Source organism: Vanessa cardui, chromosome 16, assembly GCF_905220365.1.
Source record: "Vanessa cardui chromosome 16, ilVanCard2.1, whole genome shotgun sequence".
NCBI classification, from domain to species: domain Eukaryota; kingdom Metazoa; phylum Arthropoda; class Insecta; order Lepidoptera; family Nymphalidae; genus Vanessa; species Vanessa cardui.
The window spans coordinates 11049644-11069098 of record NC_061138.1 but is presented as its reverse complement, the minus strand read 5'-3'; the positions used below and the strand labels follow the sequence as shown (position 1 = coordinate 11069098).

The 19455-nt window shown below is 33.2% G+C and overlaps 1 protein-coding gene across 2 annotated transcripts in view; it reads left to right on the top strand.

Annotated features, from left to right (window-relative positions):
• Positions 1 to 17220, top strand: part of LOC124536107 (probable E3 ubiquitin-protein ligase RNF144A) — a 144442-nt gene extending 127222 nt beyond the window's left edge. For both annotated transcript variants that reach the window (XM_047112553.1, XM_047112554.1), the window contains 5 exons: positions 6529 to 6659; positions 13541 to 13741; positions 15566 to 15655; positions 16217 to 16311; positions 16861 to 17220. In XM_047112553.1, the coding sequence (XP_046968509.1) occupies positions 6529 to 6659; positions 13541 to 13741; positions 15566 to 15655; positions 16217 to 16311; positions 16861 to 16975 (632 nt within the window). In that variant the 3' untranslated portion in view covers positions 16976 to 17220. The remainder of the gene's footprint in view (positions 1 to 6528; positions 6660 to 13540; positions 13742 to 15565; positions 15656 to 16216; positions 16312 to 16860) is intronic.
• Positions 17221 to 19455: the final 2235 nt, after the last annotated feature.

The following is a 19455-nucleotide window of genomic DNA, read 5'->3' as shown; positions in this document are numbered from 1 at the left end:
GAATAAATAACTTTATTTCTGATTCGTTTGGATCTTCGGATTTGCTTATTATTAGCATAATAGTTGTATACAAATATTATCAAAATATGTATATAGATTTTCATGATTTTTAATGAAACATTTAAAGTAAATTAACAGCTTGTTAATGTCCCACTGTTGGGCTTAGGGCTCCCGGTCTCTAGAACTGAAGGTTTGAAAAAAATGGTACTGGTTACTTTAGTCTCTAAAAAGTCGGTGGATACCCATATAACCCAATGGCGAAGAGGTACGTTTGTGAAGGTGAAATTATTTCGAAAAATTACAAAACAAAGAGTACGTAAAGATACGGTTTTCCGATACCTTATAATAGGAAGATGTCAAGCACAACACTCAACAAATATATTTATTTCAGTCCATCCTCCCCTAAATAATATTTCCATCACCAATAATAATAACCTCTTCTTATTTTAACTTAAACTAGTAAATCATTCTTGCTATCTTTGAGTCGGGTATTCCAGTACTGAACTCAAAAACTGATAGTGTTTCATCAGAGGTCACAAACTGTTGTCGATATTTTAATTTTATGGTGTTGACTACGTGTTCTTTCGAGCCACTCGTCCACTTGTAATGTTAATAAATAGTGCATGGCTATTTCACAAAGTGTAATCATACGTTCTAATCAGCATAAATTATAATGAAACACCTCTGTGATTTTCGCTATTAATTTTTCACGATTGCTTAATTTTAAATTAAATTTTTAGATGATTAAATTACTAACATATTAAATATCCCGAAGGATCTGAATAAGGTATTATTATGGAAAGTCCCGAACGTGACATATATACTAAATAAACTTCAGTTTACCTAATAACTATGGTATAATATATGTAACTTCAGACTTACCATAGATACAAAAATATTTTTGAAATTTTGAATAAAAATATCGGTATGTATAAACGAGTACTAGTTCGGAACTCTTAAATTCTAACCCTTTGTTACTGTTATTCGCCGATAGAAATTCCTATAAAAAGTAAATGAACTGTATTTATTAAAATGACATAGTACTTCCCGTTTCCGATATATTTGCAGTCATATAAACGCGATGAAATGAATCCATACACAATGCTGCTGTTATTCAATCTGTTTATAAAATATATACTAATATTATAAATGTGAAAGTGATTTTGTTTTATTATCATTATTTATTATTTCTATCAGTCTGTCCTGTACTGCAAAAATCAAGCTTGAATCAAATGATTTCGAACCAAAGGTTTTATACATCTATAACGTCGCTATTATTTACAGTTCGTGTCATTTGTAAGTGGCGACCGTGTATAGTGTCGTCGAAAGATTTATCATTCCAATTACTTAGTGTCGCGAGAACGTGCGGTGAAAAGTTTACATGTTTTCCCTCCGTTCGTTCTTTATCGGATCTCACTTGTACTTACTGCGGACGCAATCAACATAATTGTTTATTTGAAATGCTAATACTTTTAACCTTTAGTAACCTTCGTAATGGATTATTTTTTTGTAATTATAATACAACGGCAACTTAATTGAAAATAAAAATATATTTTGGAATTTTTTATCTTTGCCTATGACTTCGTTATCTAAATAGTAATGACTAGGACCGTGAATGCTTCGTGCAAAATGTCACTGTGGTTTAAAACCACATAACCAAATAGCGAAGGGTTACTTGAAGGTGAAATTATTAAGAAAATTTACAAAACAAAGACTTCGTAAAGATTCGGCTTTCCTACTAAACAGATTTTATAATATCAATATCATTCTATTGTAATGTTATCAACTTAATAGGACATCTGATATTAATGATATCGGATGTTACTAGCCAGACTATTTTTTACAGTCGCATAACAAAGCCACTAGACCAGTAAGGCATTTGAACATTCCAGTACTAGAACTTATCGGACCGAAAAGATCGTATTCTGTTGTTATTTTAATCTGTCTCACATACATGTTTACCTAGTACAATAATCCTTGTAGCATATACTACACACACATGTATATAATCCACTTCAATATTCTAGCCTCGTAATACTTCCGCATACTGCAGCAGGACTGCAGATAACATCTCTCGATCAACTCAAAGTCAAACGCCGGAACCTTATTTGTATTATACTATTAGTTCATCACTTACAATATAATGAGCCTGTTGTCTATTGAATTTAACTTTATCGTTTGTTCCACTTGACTGAGTTAAAATTTGCACTCACTCTTTTTGCTGGAACACATTCTAAAATATTAGGGTTATCACGGTGTGAAATATTAAAGATTTTTTTATAAATCAGAATTGTTTAGTGAAATTAATCGAAACAGTTTGGAGTATCGTTAATCTATTAGTATATTTTTCTTATGATTACTAGCTGGCTTTACTAGGCTTTACCAAATTTATAGAGTTTTACGTATAGCATACAAACCGTCACCCCCAATTTTAATACCCTCGAGGGGTACATACCAGATATCTCAGATATTTAGATGTTTGAGAGCAGATCTTTGTTTTAGTTCTTTACGTACAGGGTACGTTATATACGTAGAAGCGCACTAAAAAAAATGGAATACAATACACTAAAAATAAAAAATAAAAAACATCTATAATTTGTAAAACAAACGTTCAAATCAAGTTTAGAACAAGGAACGTGTGTAAAATATAAGTAAAGCCATTAATGTCTAAACCGTACATTGTATATTAGTTACAATAAAATAGTATTACGTCTTCTGACCTGTAAACTATGTCTTTGTAATAAATCATGTCTGTCGGCTGGTATGTTGCTATTCGCTGTGTGTAAGAAGGACTCCTTACACGAGCGTCCTAGACACTTTCATATTTTATAATACAAGAAAAACTGTCAGACTTTATCATGTATTTTATACTAAAACCTCCTTGCTAGTGTATTGCATCTTCTGGTACACATTTTACGTGTATGTATTTATTTTTAAATATAGAATGTTTTTATGAAATAATATTGGAATCTTTTGAAGCCGATATGGCCCATGTTTTACATTTTAATTTGTATTTTTATTTGACGGGCGGTGCAAAAAGTACCGTTAGGAAACTTGTCCGTTAAAGATCTACCCCAACTATCCCACCAGTATTAGATCAGTGTATTGTATTAGGTTGGGGAAAAAGTCTTTTCGCATATAGTATGTATGAACTTGTAATAAAATCTCTTTGGCTATACCATTTGTATCTGGCTGGTTTTGGTATCATTAAAAAGTTTTAATTTTAAAGAAGGCACTTCCAAATTCAAATTAGGAATTTGTGTGATTTTCGTTTGTTTTTGTTGTTGTTAAAATGAATGAATCTAAAGAAGAAATTCGATACATTTTAAAATTTTACTATAAAAAAGGTAAAAATGCAACTCAAGCCGCGAAAAAAAATTGTGATGTTTATGGACCTAATGCAGTATCTGTGAGAGAAGCGCAAGTTTGGTTTAAGCGTTTTCAAGCCGGAAATTTTGATATCAAAGATGCATCTCGCTCTGGTCGCCCTGTTACGGACAAAATTGATACCATTTTTGAAAAAGTGGAGCAAGATCGGCATATTAGTAGTTACGATGTAGCTGAAGAACTGGCAATTGACCACAAAACGTTTTTGACTCATTTGAATAAAGCTGGGTACACAAAAAAGCTCGATATATGGGTGCCTCATGAACTCACTGAAAGAAACCTAATGAACCGTGTACTCATTTGCGATTCTTTATTACGACGTAATGAAACCGAACCATTTTTGAAGAAGCTGATAACTGGTGATGAAAAGTGGATCACATACGACAAGAACGTGCGAAAAAGATCGTGGTCAAAGGCCGGTCAAGCTTCACAGACTGTGGCAAAACCCGGATTAACTCGCAACAAGGTAATGCTGTGTGTATGGTGGGATTGGAAGGGCATCATTCATTATGAGCTGTTACCGTCCGGCAGGAACATCGATTCAGAACTGTATTGCGAACAATTGATGAGATTGAAGCAAGAAATTGAGAGAAAGCGGCCAGAATTGCTCAACAGAAGGGGTGTGGTTTTTCACCATGACAACGCTAGACCTCACACATCTTTAGCCACTCAACAAAAATTACGAGAGTTTGGCTGGGAGGTATTAATGCATCCGCCGTATAGTCCTGACCTTGCACCTTCAGATTTTCATCTGTTTCGGTCTCTGCAGAATTCCTTAGGCAGTGTCAGGTTAACATCACGAGAGGACTGCCAAAACCACTTGCCGCAGTTTTTCGATCAGAAGCCCCAAAATTTTTACAGCAATGGGATCATGTCACTACCAACAAGATGGCAAAAAGTTATGGAACAAAATGGCACCTACATACTTTAGTCAAATGTAAATAAACTATAAAAAAAACTTTTTGAATTTTCATATAAAATACGAAGAAACTTTTTCCCCAACCTATTATAAGCCTTATTCTCTAGACGAGATGTGGCCTCTTGACTACCTACCTTTATAAGGTAATATCATCCTGGTTTAACACTTCATTATACTATTACTATAATTATTAAAGTATTTCTTAAGTGCTATTAAGTATTTGTATCGTAATCAAGCTACTGTTAATAGAACAAAAAAATGTAATCAATTAGAGATAATTGGTTACATTTTTTTCTTCTTCAGATTTAGATATGAGAATACCTTCGGACCGTATTTTCTTATAAAGTACAATCATGATATTAAGAACTTCTTAACTGCCACAATTGAAATAAACGTTTACTTTTTCTGGGTAGGTACCATCCCCTAAAATATACCTTCAAACAGTAATACTTTGAATTCTTGTGTTCCGGTTTGAAGGGCGATTGTAGTTACAAGTACAACTTAGTTCCCAAGGTTGGTGATGCAATGGAGTGCTAAGTAATGATTGAATTTTATTGCGGCGCCAATATATATGGACGGTGGTGAACACTAACCATCAGGTAGCCCAAATTTCCACCTGCTTATTCAATAAAAAAACAACCTTCAATACTTTATACTGAATCATTCTTCCATTGCTTTGAAAATAAACTTTTAAACCAATTTCCCTGATGTGTATAATTTGTTAAATTCAAGTGCCATTAAAATACCGCTTATTAAAAGTATTCGAATTCGGTAACGTGGCGTCATTATTGCCACTTAGTTTTGGGTTAATTGATAAGGAAACCCGTTCTCTGTATTTTATATACGTTTCCAAGATTCCGCTACGAATCTATGTACATTTTATGTTAATTCCCCCATTCCGTACATACTTAAATTATAAGCGTTCGGTTACTTTCTGCGATTTATATATATGATAACATTTTCCCGCGACTTCATTTATTATTACTTTTTTTGTCTTTATAAATGCTGTACCTAATTTGATTTTATCAACGGCCACGGTTATGAGTTTGTTTGATATCATTTTTTATCATGATTAGTTCAGTTGTTTAGTCTTGATCATAGAGCAAATAGACTTATGGATTTTCTATCGTATTTATAATAAAAATCTGATCAGTGAATTGGTTGTAATTGTGATCAGGTACAATGGATGATTTTCCTCGTAACCATTTTATGACTTTCCAGGGCTTCCTTATTTTTTTCTATAACCATTTTCTTATTTCCCTTGTATACCTACTGCTACTTAGATACACATATTTATTTTAGATATAATAGTTTTGTATATTTCTCGATACATATAGTTTGATAAATCTTATTATATCGTGGTAATTGAAGAGAAAACTACATAACAGTCCCTTCTGGTTAATACCAAGACAGGCTTGTGAGTTTTGACATAACCTTAAAACGAAAAATACGTTTGTATAAATATATAATACATATACTTAAAATTAACGGATTTAACACTGCTGCTTTTTAAGTATCTATATGCAGTATTGGGCCAAAAATGCTTTTCCATAATATTTTTTTATACTTAATTTGACTCAACATAACTTAAACTTTTTTTTCACCTGTTGTGGCCTTTTAGTTGGAAAAACAAATAGTACCGTACTTCAGTATTCATATGTGCGAAAAATTGTCATTATAATGTAATATTATGGACGTTACGATTTAAAATGTTCTGATAGGTAAATCCGTTTCAATTCACAATTTAATGTCAGCCTATTATTTTTGATAAACTCGTAAGTTAACCAGGTTTCCTTAAAAGGTCATATCCTGCTTTTTCTTTTGTTTTGATTTTGCATCATACGACCCTGATACAACAACATTGCATTAATTCAATGCGTATCGAGAAACGAACGCTATGCATGTGTCATTTAATTTGTCGATTACATTTAAAAAAAAAATCCAATGACAGGTCATTGCACGACCGTGATTTTGCGACTATAAATTTTTTTTTTATTAATCTTGTGCAATCTTTCTGTTGATTTCCAGAAGGAATTTATAGCAACATTTAATTTAGACTCCTATATTGTCACATTATATTTCAGATTCCAGTTATATAGAAAGTCGTATCATTCGTAAATAAATGTTCCTGCGGAGCTGGTTGTTGTTGAAAGACCTTTTGTACGAAAAACAGGAATAATTACTTCCGTGTTCTCCTATTGTATTAAGCCTTTTGTTCGCAGAGGTGGCGATGGATGCGATGCGTGCGTTCTGCCCGCGGCCTGGCTGCGACACGGTGGTACAAGTTCGCGCCGCCAGTCCCGCACATTGCCCTACATGCAGACACGACTTTTGTTCGCAATGCAACCAAGAGGTAACTCACATCTCCTATAACTTATGCTACCCTGGTACTCGCGAACTGAAATAGTTTTGTTATGATATATCGACACACAACCACGAAGACTAGCGAAGATCTTGCATCTCATATTACCCTAGTACTATGTACGACTAGTGCCAAAACTCAGTTTCTTGAACCTCCATTTTCCGACCGAAATAGGAAAAATTTAACATTGAATATGTTTTAATATCTCAGGTTCTGTATATAATAAAAATAATAGAATACTTTTTCATTTTATTCAATAATGTACGCTTCAATGATAATTTGAATGACTGATGTCGTACATTTTAAACAATATTTAAAAAATGTACCATGTAGTGCATGCAATAAACACAGGTTTTCTAATAAAACGTTTTTGTACGTATATTCTGAAACCGTGCGAAGCATTGTCCGATGCGAAAGGCGACCGCTTTCCACCGGCGCATTGTCTTGTTTCGTTAGGCATCGGCGGCTGCGAACGAGGGCCATTCTTTGTTCTCTGTGAAAATGTTTGAAAAGCCCCTACAGCTCTGGACGTGCTTGAGGATAAGCGTGAAATATGCATGCTCGTCGTGTAACATGTCGCGCATTCATATTATAAGTATTCACTTGTTTCACTGTACGGAAATTTAGCAAACGTTAAAAACATTTCTAACTTACTGTTCAGGCTAAGTTACGACAGTTTGGTAGTTACATGCCTTATATCCGATGTTTGGCTGACAAGTATCACACAGATTCATAGTACACACATACATAAATATACTACAGAATTTGTTTATTTACGACATTATATTAGAAACTTCTAAAGTTCAGTGTTTCTTTTAGTAAAGATACAATATAGTAATTGTCCATGTATTATATACAAAAACCTTCCTCTCGATCACTCTATCTGTTAATAAAAATCGCATCAAAATCCGTTGCGTAATTTTAAAGATCTAAGCATACATAGAAACAGACGGCGGTAAGCGACTTTGTTTTACACTATATAATCATGGAGTATTTAGTGCCCGCAAGACTGAAACAGCTGAAGCAGAACAATATAGTTTTTTTCGTTTCTCATGCTCCGAATGCTACCATTTTATCTATCTAGGTCTTCTTTAGTGGGAATAAGAACGTCTTATCGGCTAAAGTACTAAAGTTAATTCGTCTGGCCTTTTGCCAGTATACGCTGCATGGTTCTGAAATATGAAGAACCATCGCAATGAGTCCAACTTAATCCTTGTTTGTAGTTATCGAAAAGCCGAGCTAATCGAGGATTATTCCAGGGATTTGAGCTTGTAGTTATACTATGTAAGTTTTAATGGACTAATAGAAGAATATTGTATACACATACGTGCATTGCATACGTGTGTTGCATGCACACATTCAAAACAATACAAGAATGATTTCCAACTATAAACAGCGAAGGAAATAGTAGTATTGATAGAAGGCCCTTGTTAATCAATATCCTACGGTTTATTATGTATTATAAATATTACGTACTGTATATTATGTATGTACTAACTTTTAGTAATGTTTTCACATAAAATAGAAAAATACTTTCAAAAATAACATAATGAGTACAATTAAAGATTAAGGCTCAATTAAAGAACGATATTAAGAAGCAAAGCACTTTTTTTTTTCTTAAGATAAAATAGAAACTCAAAAGGCTTTCAGAGCATTAGCGAAACAATGCAGCTGTCGTCTAGGGCGAGGGCGGATCGCTTCACGCCACCAGTGAATGTAGGTCGAGCACAATGTTCTAGTGCCTTGCGTCGCGCGCCGTTGGCAACATTCCTGCGGTCGCACTCCATTAGCCTTCTGAGCGCCTGGTACTTGCCAACAACAACATGTTATACACACGTCACGATCGTTTTCTACTTAATTTTAAGATATAAGAAAAATTGTCAAAATATGGCACTGCTAGTTAATAATACTATTATTAACTTTCTCTCTATCTATGAGTAATCTATTATATAAGAGATTTAGCATTAGCACCTATTAATTTATAGTTTATGTCCTATAATTTGAAAATAATTATAATTTATAGACGTACAAACTTACGAGTGTGTGCAAAACATGAAACGAAAAACAACTTATATTGGTTTAATCTTTGCTATTTGGACAATAGTAGCCTTAATCACGTGTTATTATTAATAAGATAATAAAATAAAGATTTGGATCGGTTTTAAAAACGGTCATAACGACTTCGTCGTTGAATAATAAACAAGCATATTTTCTAAAGTAATTTAAAGTCATCGAAAACTACTTTATTGTCCCTTAATGTGAAGAGAAATAACGTAAAGCATACTTAATTCATTGCTTAGTTAAAGTCTAAAGAATCATTGAGACAAAAGTCATACATTATTTATAACAGAAGAAATGACATTCATTTCCTTAGTTTTCCGAGGTAACTCAATAGCTAAGTAAATATGGAACTAGCTTTATGAATTCAAGTAGCGCACACAGCGCTAGCAACCTTCTAGTTGACGTACCCTGTTTGTATTCTGAGCGCCTAGTACATAGCTCGCTCGTAAACCTACATTACAGAATCTTATAAAAAAAGAACTCAAATAAATAATCGAAGATCTGATTAATTAGGCCATAATTAAGTAATTAGACCTCAACATTATACATATATGCAAAGGCTATATTTGAATAAAAGCAATATATTATATAAAGTAATTTTTGTTTGTAGTAATAAGTCTTATGTGAGACAAGATTTAATTGATTTAGATAATCTTATGTACAAGAACCGGTACTTTGGTCCGGTTTTTCAAGAAATGTAAATAAAAATTTCTCTTTAGATAATCAGTTTTCTATAGTATTTTAATTGATTTTAATAATATCTTTGCCCGCGGTTTTACTCGCGTTAACGATATATTTTATGCACACCGAATTGTTAGTAAATAATCCTATTCTGATACATATATGTCAGTATATAGTCCCATAATATATTTCATCTCGAATGTAATATCGTATATAAACAGGGCAAGTTCAGGTTAATTTATTACCAGTGATTGATTACTTGACAATTTAATCAGCTACGTTTAAACGAGAAAATGTAAACGGCACAATTTGGTTTGCTTATTTTTTTAATTAACGCGTTTTTTAATAAATCAAACGTTATATAAAAATTATTTGTGTCGTGCTTGATTCTGAGAATTACTTATCGTCTTAAATCAAAATCATGTTCGAATTTAAAATTATTTTTATCCCGATAAAAATATTATGGATTAATTTACGAGTATTTTTATGTTTTTACTAGATGAAAACCCGGCTTAGGTCGGTTCTAATAAATAAAAATAAACACAAAATTGTTTATCGTTTATTATTAATTTTATTTTCAGATAAGTTTCCTAGGAATTTACGCTACCCCTGCATGAAATTATAGCTCAAATAATATCTGGAAATTAGAATTTTACTCAATAATATACAAATATGGATGTTATAATGTTCTACCGAGAAGAACATTTGAGCCACCAATTGAATAACATAGATATGTTAGGTAAATACATATAAATTATTATACATTGTAAGAAAGTCAAAAAACTGTTGAAGCAGCACTAAATAATACATTCGCTTCGTAATCAAAAAAAAAATTAAAAAAAAGTAATTGTTTTTTTAAGGGTATTGGAATTATTTGTGATTAGGCAAAGGTTGCGTTGAAAATACATTAACCTTTTTTAATCTGTGATTTACCCATAACACATATTCCAAGAACTCAAAATACGCGATCTTATATCGAACCACTAAAGCGACAAGGCGGTCGATAAATTGTATTATAGTTGTAACATAGCAGAGCAAATATTATATTGGAATTATTGGAATTATTTGTGATCAGGCAAAGGTTGCGTTGAAAATACATTAACCTTTTTTAATCTGTGATTTACCCATAACACATATTCCAAGAACTCAAAATACGCGATCTTATATCGAACCACTAAAGCGACAAGGCGGTCGATAAATTGTATTATAGTTGTAACATAGCAGAGCAAATATTATATTGGAATTATTGGAATTATTTGTGATCAGGCAAAGGTTGCGTTGAAAATACATTAACCTTTTTTAATCTGTGATTTACCCATAACACATATTCCAAGAACTCAAAATACGCGATCTTATATCGAACCACTAAAGCGACAAGGCGGTCGATAAATTGTATTATAGTTGTAACATAGCAGAGCAAATATTATATTTAACAAAATAGAATTAACAAATACTGTGTAAAAATTTCTCGCTTATTACAAGCTTAAAACATTTGATAGACTTAAAAAAAAACAGACGCGTAAAGCCGCTGTAAAGATAGTATATAAATAATTTGACACTGATTTATATTTCGTATCATTTGAAAGATCGATTCGAATATATTATAGTAAAGTAGAAAATTATACTAATGATGTAGCGATTAATCATTTTCATGGTCATATCATGTGTTAATACAATGGATTTTAATGTACTGGACATGAAAGGGAAAGGATTTCGAAACTGTTAGTTACATACAATAACTATTTCAAAATTTATTTATCTATACCGATTTTATAAATGCGAAAGTAACACTATCTGTCTGTATGAAATTTGGTATAAAAAAAGCTTGAACCAACAACTAATAAAATTCAAATAAAACCGTGGGCTACAACTATTTAATATCTGCTTTAGTTGATCACATCGAAAAATAATAATTATTAATAAATAAAGTTCGCGTAACTATGCAATTAATTACGATTAGAATCAAATGTCAGAAGAAAAACAATATAACATCAGAACCAATCAAGTTTCAATTTCCACTGAATATAATATTTATAGAATTGCATTCAGTATTATTTCTATGAACTTATAAAGTATTAAACTTCATTGGCGACTGAATTAGCTGGAAAATATACACGATATTTTGATGCTAGATGTTTTAGTAGCTAACTTATAGGATCGTAGATCCTAAGAAGGACCTCGGGATATGGTCTGAACTTTATCATCCGAGCTGTTTTGGGTCTACAGAATCTTTCGAGATTAAACGTCATCGTTCAAGAAATCGGACGTCATTTATAATTTGATATTTTCATCACCGCTATTTTGTGTTTCGAAACTTTCTAATATAGGTATCGCTTAAGCAGTAAATTTAGATGTATTTAAATTTCGATAAACATATGTATATATCGATCCCTCACGAGGAAAAAATTAAAAAAACCTCGTTTTCCGTCTCCCATTTTTAAATTTGGGCTGATAATGATTGTTTGAATATTGATAAATATCTAGTGTTTATCTTTTTTTATAAATCAGAAGAAAAAAAAGAGTTTTTTATTGATATTTTTTTCTAAATAAATTTTTGAAGTTTTGCAACTTTGACAAATTTTGAAAAAAGCTAAAAAATATGATAACTCAAAAATGGTTTACTTTTGGATTATGCATATGGGGGTTAAAATTATTGCAAATAGTCACCCCGATCACCTCCTAACGAATGTACGTCGAGTTACCAATAACCCTGTATACATATATATAAATGGAGTGCATGCTCGTGAACTCATTATACCTAATATACTAAATATTATACTTATCCTGTCAAATATAAAATTGTACCTTCCCAGAGGCGTAAGACAGAAAGCCTTAATACCAAGTAAAGTTTTAAAGATTCACAAAGGATTTTCACTTCAATTATAAGACCGCGCTACAAACGGAATAATCTTAAACGTTTTTAATTAAATCACATATATAATCAAATAAATACGTCACGGACGCCGTTCGGTCGGATTATAACAAATGTCAGTTTAATTAAGAGTCATCTGCTTGATTAACTCCGACCAACTGAGATTAACGAATCGTACATTGAATTACTCGAGTTATATATTAATATGTAAACGTGCGTTAAGACATACATTTGTGTGCAATTGTCTATTTATATTTAAAAAATATACTTTATTATGTATATACCTTTATATTTATTCGCTTAAGAATTAATAATATTAAGTGTTTAAATATATACAAATATGAATTTAATAGTTACTGTGTAAATCTTGACCGCGTGGAATGGTGGCGTTGGCTGAGCTGAGATTGCCCAGTGGTTAGAACGCGTGCATCTTAACCGATGATTGCGGGTTCAAACTCAAGCAAGCACCACTATGACGGAAAACATCTAGAGGAAACCTGCATGTATCCAATTTCATCGAAATTCTGCCACATGTGCGTTCCACCAACGCATTGGAACAGCGTGGTGGAATATGTTCCAAACCCTCTCCTTAATGTTACTCTACTTCTTTTTTACTTACACAACTAGTAGAATAATAAGTGTGAGTCGTCGCTAGTATTAGAAATTAGACCGAATTTGATTGCGAATAAATGATACTTAACATTTATTTAAGCATAGGCACTTTTTTACAAGACTACCTGACACCATTTCAGTTAGGAAAAAATTGTTTGATAGATTATCAGCTACAATACTTTTAGTTGTTTTAATATATTTTTATGAGACATTTAGAGTAATTTTAAAACTATGAACGGTAAGAAGTCTATAAACATAGATGTACATCGAACATATATGTACATCGAACATATATTCCAGGTGGCACTTTCTACGTCACGGTAGCATGCGTAAGCGATCCCGTGGCGTCCGCCCTGGTTTTTTAGTGGGTAAACCCCGTGTCGGGCGCGCTCGGCATCCGGGGCTCCCGGGAGTGCCACCCCCCCCCCACTTGGGGGAAGCGCGTAATGCGTTTTTCCAGCGAGAGAAAAAAAAGGTGGCACTTCCTGAAGTCAGTCCACACCGGATTTCTGCTTCGACTTTCTACACGGAATTTTTCCCTATCTAGTTACTTTTTATCTATAAGTTTGCGGTCTATGAAGCCCAAAGTATTAACTAATTCTTTATAAAACGTTTAAGAAATTAATTTACTGTATATTTTTTTCAGTGGCATGGTGGATTATCCTGCGAAGCGGCCGCCGCATCGTCGTCGATGGCAGGTGTGGGAGCGCCTTTGCTGCCAGACTCCGAGCTAATAAAGCTGTGCCCGATGTGTCGCGTGCCCATTGAAAAGGATGAGGGTTGTGCTCAAATGATGTGTAAACGCTGCAAGCATGTGTTCTGCTGGTACTGCTTAGCCTCTTTAGACGTAAGTATACCATTACTCTACATAAGTTTAAGGCTTAGTCTCTGAATGTTCGCCTGCTTGAATAAAGCTGCTCTCACCTTGGGAAGGAAGATAGGATCTTAGCCTTGCACTCTTTTTAATAAAATTATTTAAAAAAAGAATACCTAATTAAGTTTTCTTTAAACAAATTTTAATATTATGTAATAAATAATTTTGTTGTGAAATATTTCAAAATTTAATTGAAACGTTACAAATTGGTGCACGTACAATCGAGTCGGATTTTTTGTGTTTTTTTGTGTCATTCCGCGCTCATGTGTGTTTGTTAAATAATATTAAAATAATTTACAAAGTAGTTGAGTGAATACTATTTCCAACTATAATTTGTAATTATAAAACGATTGTTTATTTGTTTTAACGCATTCACGTTTTAACAACTCATCGTTAAATATACTTGTCAAAAAAACATAGGATATTTAACACAAGCACTCCTCAAGTCCCAGTACGCACAGGCGAGCCGCGGGCGTAATTTAGTGACTTTATGAACTGAACTCCCGTATAGCATAATATCAATCATCGTCCCAGCACGTGTAATCTCAGCAAACCCGAAACGTTCACTTTACATCGTATAAAGCTTTCATGAGCCACTCGTATCCTCTAAATCAGGCCGGGGACGGACCGCAGTGTTATAATTAGACTGGAAGCTGGATCATTTCCCTTGACCCCTTATAATGGACTTGATTTATGAATGAACCAGTTGAGCAACTTTTAGAAGCTTGTGTTAGCGGAGTTTGCGTGAAAACCGGACATTGGTCGGTTACAATTAAATTTATGATAACATCTGATAAGTAGTGCTTTAATGGCGTCATTGCTTCCATATTATTTTATACCAGTTCTATCTAACACTTGGCTAAACGCAAACATTTAGTGAGGTGATGAGTTAACAATACGATCTACACTATGGTTAAAAGTTTGTATTTCATGCCCGAAAAAAACTTTTCCGATTTCGAAAATTTCTCCTTAAACTGCTCCCAAACGCCTTTTTTCGCATGCACTGCAGAAACTATTGATGATAGAACAAAGTATGTTCCAGATTATTAAGAACATATCAAAATCTACATAAACACCCGTTCTACCCCCTCATGGGTTGAGGTCTTATAAAATTCGTTGTTAGCGTATGTCTGCATTCTAGTAGGAATCTACCAGCCAAATGTCATGTTTGTAGGTGTTATAGTTTTCGAGATTTCGTAATTAATCAGAGACTGGTTTTTCGCTTTATATAAAATTATTATTATTATTAATCATTACATATATAAATTACGAAGGGATTTCAGTTCAGTGACGTCGAAAAAATAGTTGTTTTTTTAATCTATAGGTTTAGGTGAGAACTTAAACCATTTACAACAACAAACAACAACAACAGCCTGTAAATTCCTACTGCTGGGCTAAAGGCCTCCTCTCCCTTTGAGGGGAAGGTTTGGAACATATTCCACCACGCTGTTCCAATGCGGGTTGGTGAAATGCATATGTGGCAGAATTTCTATGAAATTTGTCACATGCAGGTTTCCTCACGATGTTTTCCTTCACCGCTGAGCACGAGATGAATTATGAAGACAAATTAAGCACATGAATCAGCGGTGCTTGCCTGGGTTTGAACCCGCACTCATCGGTTAAGATGCACGCGTTCTAACCGCTGGGCCATCTCGACTCTTAAACCATCTTAAACTTTACATCTTAAACCATTTGCCTGTCCTCTAATAATACCAATTACTTGAGGCATAGAGGCAGGGTAGTTGGCATATTATTTAAATACATAAATCTTTAAATATTTTTTTCTTTTAATTCCAGGATGATTTCTTGCTCCGTCACTACGATAAAGGCCCCTGCAAGAACAAGCTAGGACATTCGCGAGCTTCAGTGCTTTGGCATCGCGCACAGGTAATTATATCTATACGTCGTCTTCCTCAAATACGTGGCCCACACTTACTTTAAATACATTTTCATGCCAAATAGATTACAATAGATAGATAATAGTGAATATTATTGTGTGCCGGTTAGAAGGGCGAATAAGCCATTTTAAATACCAGCACAAGGGACATCACATCAGATGTCAAGTGTGGTAAATCATAGTATAAAACAAAGTCGCTTACCCTATGTATGCTTAGCTCTTTAAAATGACGCATCGGATTTTGATGTGGTTTTTTAAATAGATTGATTGATTCGAGAGATTTTTGTATATAATGGACAATATGGTAAAGGAACATGAACAATGATTATTTACACCCGTGCGAAGCCGGAGCGAATTGCTAGTGATATATATTTCATTAATTCTAATCCCTGTGGTGTGGTGTGTGGTGACCACTTATCAATTGACTAATTTGTCAGTATTTAGGTTAAGTTTAAAATTACATTCTTACTCTGGCTGCGGTACATCTCGCTTATAATATGATTTTGGTAGATTTTCTAGTGTTTTTTAATGGTGTTTGTCGATGTTTCCAGGTGGTGGGAATTTTCGCGGGCTTTGGTCTCCTGTTGCTCGTCGCGAGCCCGCTACTGCTCCTTGCTGCGCCTTGCATCGTCTGTTGTAAATGCAGGTAATGTCGATATAGAAGTGGCTCAAATATTTTTTTAGTTGTATATGTTTTTTTTTTTAATTCCGCATATTTTTAGTACATTCCAACTGGTTGCTCTAAGCCTATTAAATTCTTTATTTACATTTCGTTTGGTACAATATTATATCGTAGATATTAACAATGCTGTTTAAATTTATTATTTTGCCTGTACCTACATATTACAGTGATGTAGACAATTTAAAACAAGTATTTCTCTAACTTTAAAGCAGTAATTTATACAACGAATTTTTTATGAGATTTTGCCACATTTTCTTCTTATCTAACAACTGTACCAACTGTAGCATATATAATGCTAAATTCTGTCTGCCTGTCTATCCATTTATTGCTCTTTCACGGTCTAACTATTGAATCGATTTAATTAAATTTGTTATGAAGTAAGCTCGAACTTCAAGGAACGCCAAATACATAGCGAGCGAAGGCGCGACCGACTTTCATTAATCAAAATTTTCATTTATTTATGAAATAAAATGTATTTTATAATAATACTACGGCATTTCCCTAACTTTTCAGACTCTGCAACCCGAACACCAAGAATCTTGAAGAAGTCGACGAGATTGAAAGCATAAGTCCGGGAAGAGAGGACGACGGAGACGAGATAACCCGAGCGAGGTATCTCTCCGACTGACGGCGCCGTTACTAAGTCGGGACGTTTCAGAATGTACCCTATGTGCAGGTAATACGTGCCACTGTCGTGTGTCAACATTTGAGATGTTACGAAGAATTCGATTGGTTGTTGGGGATCGTGGAGGTTAATTGAAGGTCACTTTTCCATTAATATGCAATGTGATAATGACGGCTTAAGATCGATATTAATATTTTTCAATAATGAGACTATTTATTTAGTACGGACGTGACATTTAAATTATAGTTAAATAAAACAAAGGGAATTCCATTCACGCGTCAACTGTTCAATGGTGGGCGTGGTGTGTTCGTAAAGATATATTGTTCAAAGTAGTGTGACGTCGATACACGAGTACAAAGTGGAAGGTCTAAATTAGCTGATATGTTCAGGCCCGTTGGTTCCGTAAATAGGGAATATCTGGCAATAGGAGAGCCCTTAACGGCTTTAATATAAAAATCGAACACGTGAATGAACTTGATTGGTAAAATTCAAGGACAAATGTCGCTTATTTTGACTCAAAAAGTACGGAAGATTTTGTAAGTACAGTTGTGTCATTCTGTAAGAGCAAACTCGAAACTCACCGCAGAACACGATTATAAATGTTGAAATGATACGAAATATTGAAATGTTACGTACTTCAAAATATTGTATTCGAAGTGAGTTTTTACAGAATAACACTTCTGATGAGTGATGAGTTCATTGCTATATGTCCTGTAAACGAACTGTCAATGTGTGTGTGGGCCCTACAGGTACGTGTAAGGCGGGTCTGGATGTACTTTGTTGTATTAGCGAGTTTTAGTGACGTATATATGTTTCAAATAGACGCAAAAATGAGACATAGTGTTAATGACTAACATAATATAGTAAACGACCTCAAAGACTAATAACTGTAGATTTCATACATCTAAGATTGTCGTACAAATTGTCAACTCGTTTTTGAATATCGAATACTTGAAAAAAAAATATGCCAAATATGTCCTCAATAATTATTAAAAATCGTTGTAATTTTGACTTTTCAATATATATTTTAAAATGTGTTGCCAAAACGCTTGTATACGTTTTCCATAGAGAACTATTTGTAATACTAAAGTTAATAAAGTTTTTGCATGGAATGCCTGGGAAGAGCAGATAGTAGATTGGTAAGGACTAAAAATTTATATATCATATCCACAATAAAGCTACAGTAACTAATACTTCATTATATAAATATTTAGTCCAATCATATATCTGCTTTGACTGGCCTTTCCATTGCGTTTCCATACTTATTCATCATTATCAAACTTTTTTTTAACAAACATTGTTCCGAACGGTGTATATGTAGCGCCGGCTTTAATTTGAATAGACACAGATGTTTTATGCTTGAAGCTTGATTTCATACATTTTTAAACGTGCGCTATTAATGTCCGGTAAAAATGTTTCGTAAGCTTTGAAGCCGCGTGTACTTATGTGACGTATAAGCGACTTTGACGGCTCGTAACTCGTAACAAAAACGATCGGTTGCTGATGAGATTCGTTTAATACATTAACCGGGCCTTAAGCTTGTATTATTTCTATTTTATTTTTTTAATTTAAATGCAATCAAATTATCACGAGGCATTAATGTAAACATACGAAAATAATGTAATGAGTTTAGATAGAAACGGGTATAGAATATTTGTATCCATAGACAACATCAAGAAGAATGATATAGAATTAGCTTGTCTATGCTGAGATATCTAATTAGACAGTATTTTTGAAAGTTATTAAATGACGTCGACGAAACAAACTGTTATTTTGCATATAAATATTAAAAGTACTCTAATTCAATAATAAATATTCATATATACATGTATAATATATTTGTGTCATTTTAAAGTATAAATCTCAAATATTTTCGATAGATTCACAAGTAATTATTGAACAAGTAAATGTAGATGGCATTATCGTTATTCGAGAATAAGTATGTGTAACTTAAATACGAGTACGTGTCGAAGACAATCGTAACATCGATTCATTGATTTTTTAAATGTTAGTGATTTAGCTCAATAAAATATTATTGCTTCATTTATTTTTTTTATATAGCAACTTATCGTGTAAAAAGTTGACTGATATTTTGTTGTAAGGAAACGAGACTGATGAATGAAAAACGTCGAATGATCGCCACTGTTCATTTTTATTTATTATCACAAGTAATAGCAACATTCTTTAATAATAAACAAAACAAAGGAAACCATAAATTATAGATCTAATTTTTTAATTCGTATTAAAAATATTAAGATTATAATTTGACTAGAAACTGTTTTGTTTAATTCTGTTAAATATGGGCTTATTATTCTTTTTTATTTTGACTTTTTCTATTAACTATTCTACGAATATTACGCCAATAAAATAAACTTAATTTAGGTACTTCTTAAGTTAGGGATTCGCGCGAAAAGTTAATGTAAAATGGCGGATAGTTTGTATATATTTTTGTAAAAAAAAAAGTTAGTGCGCTTAGCGTGCAT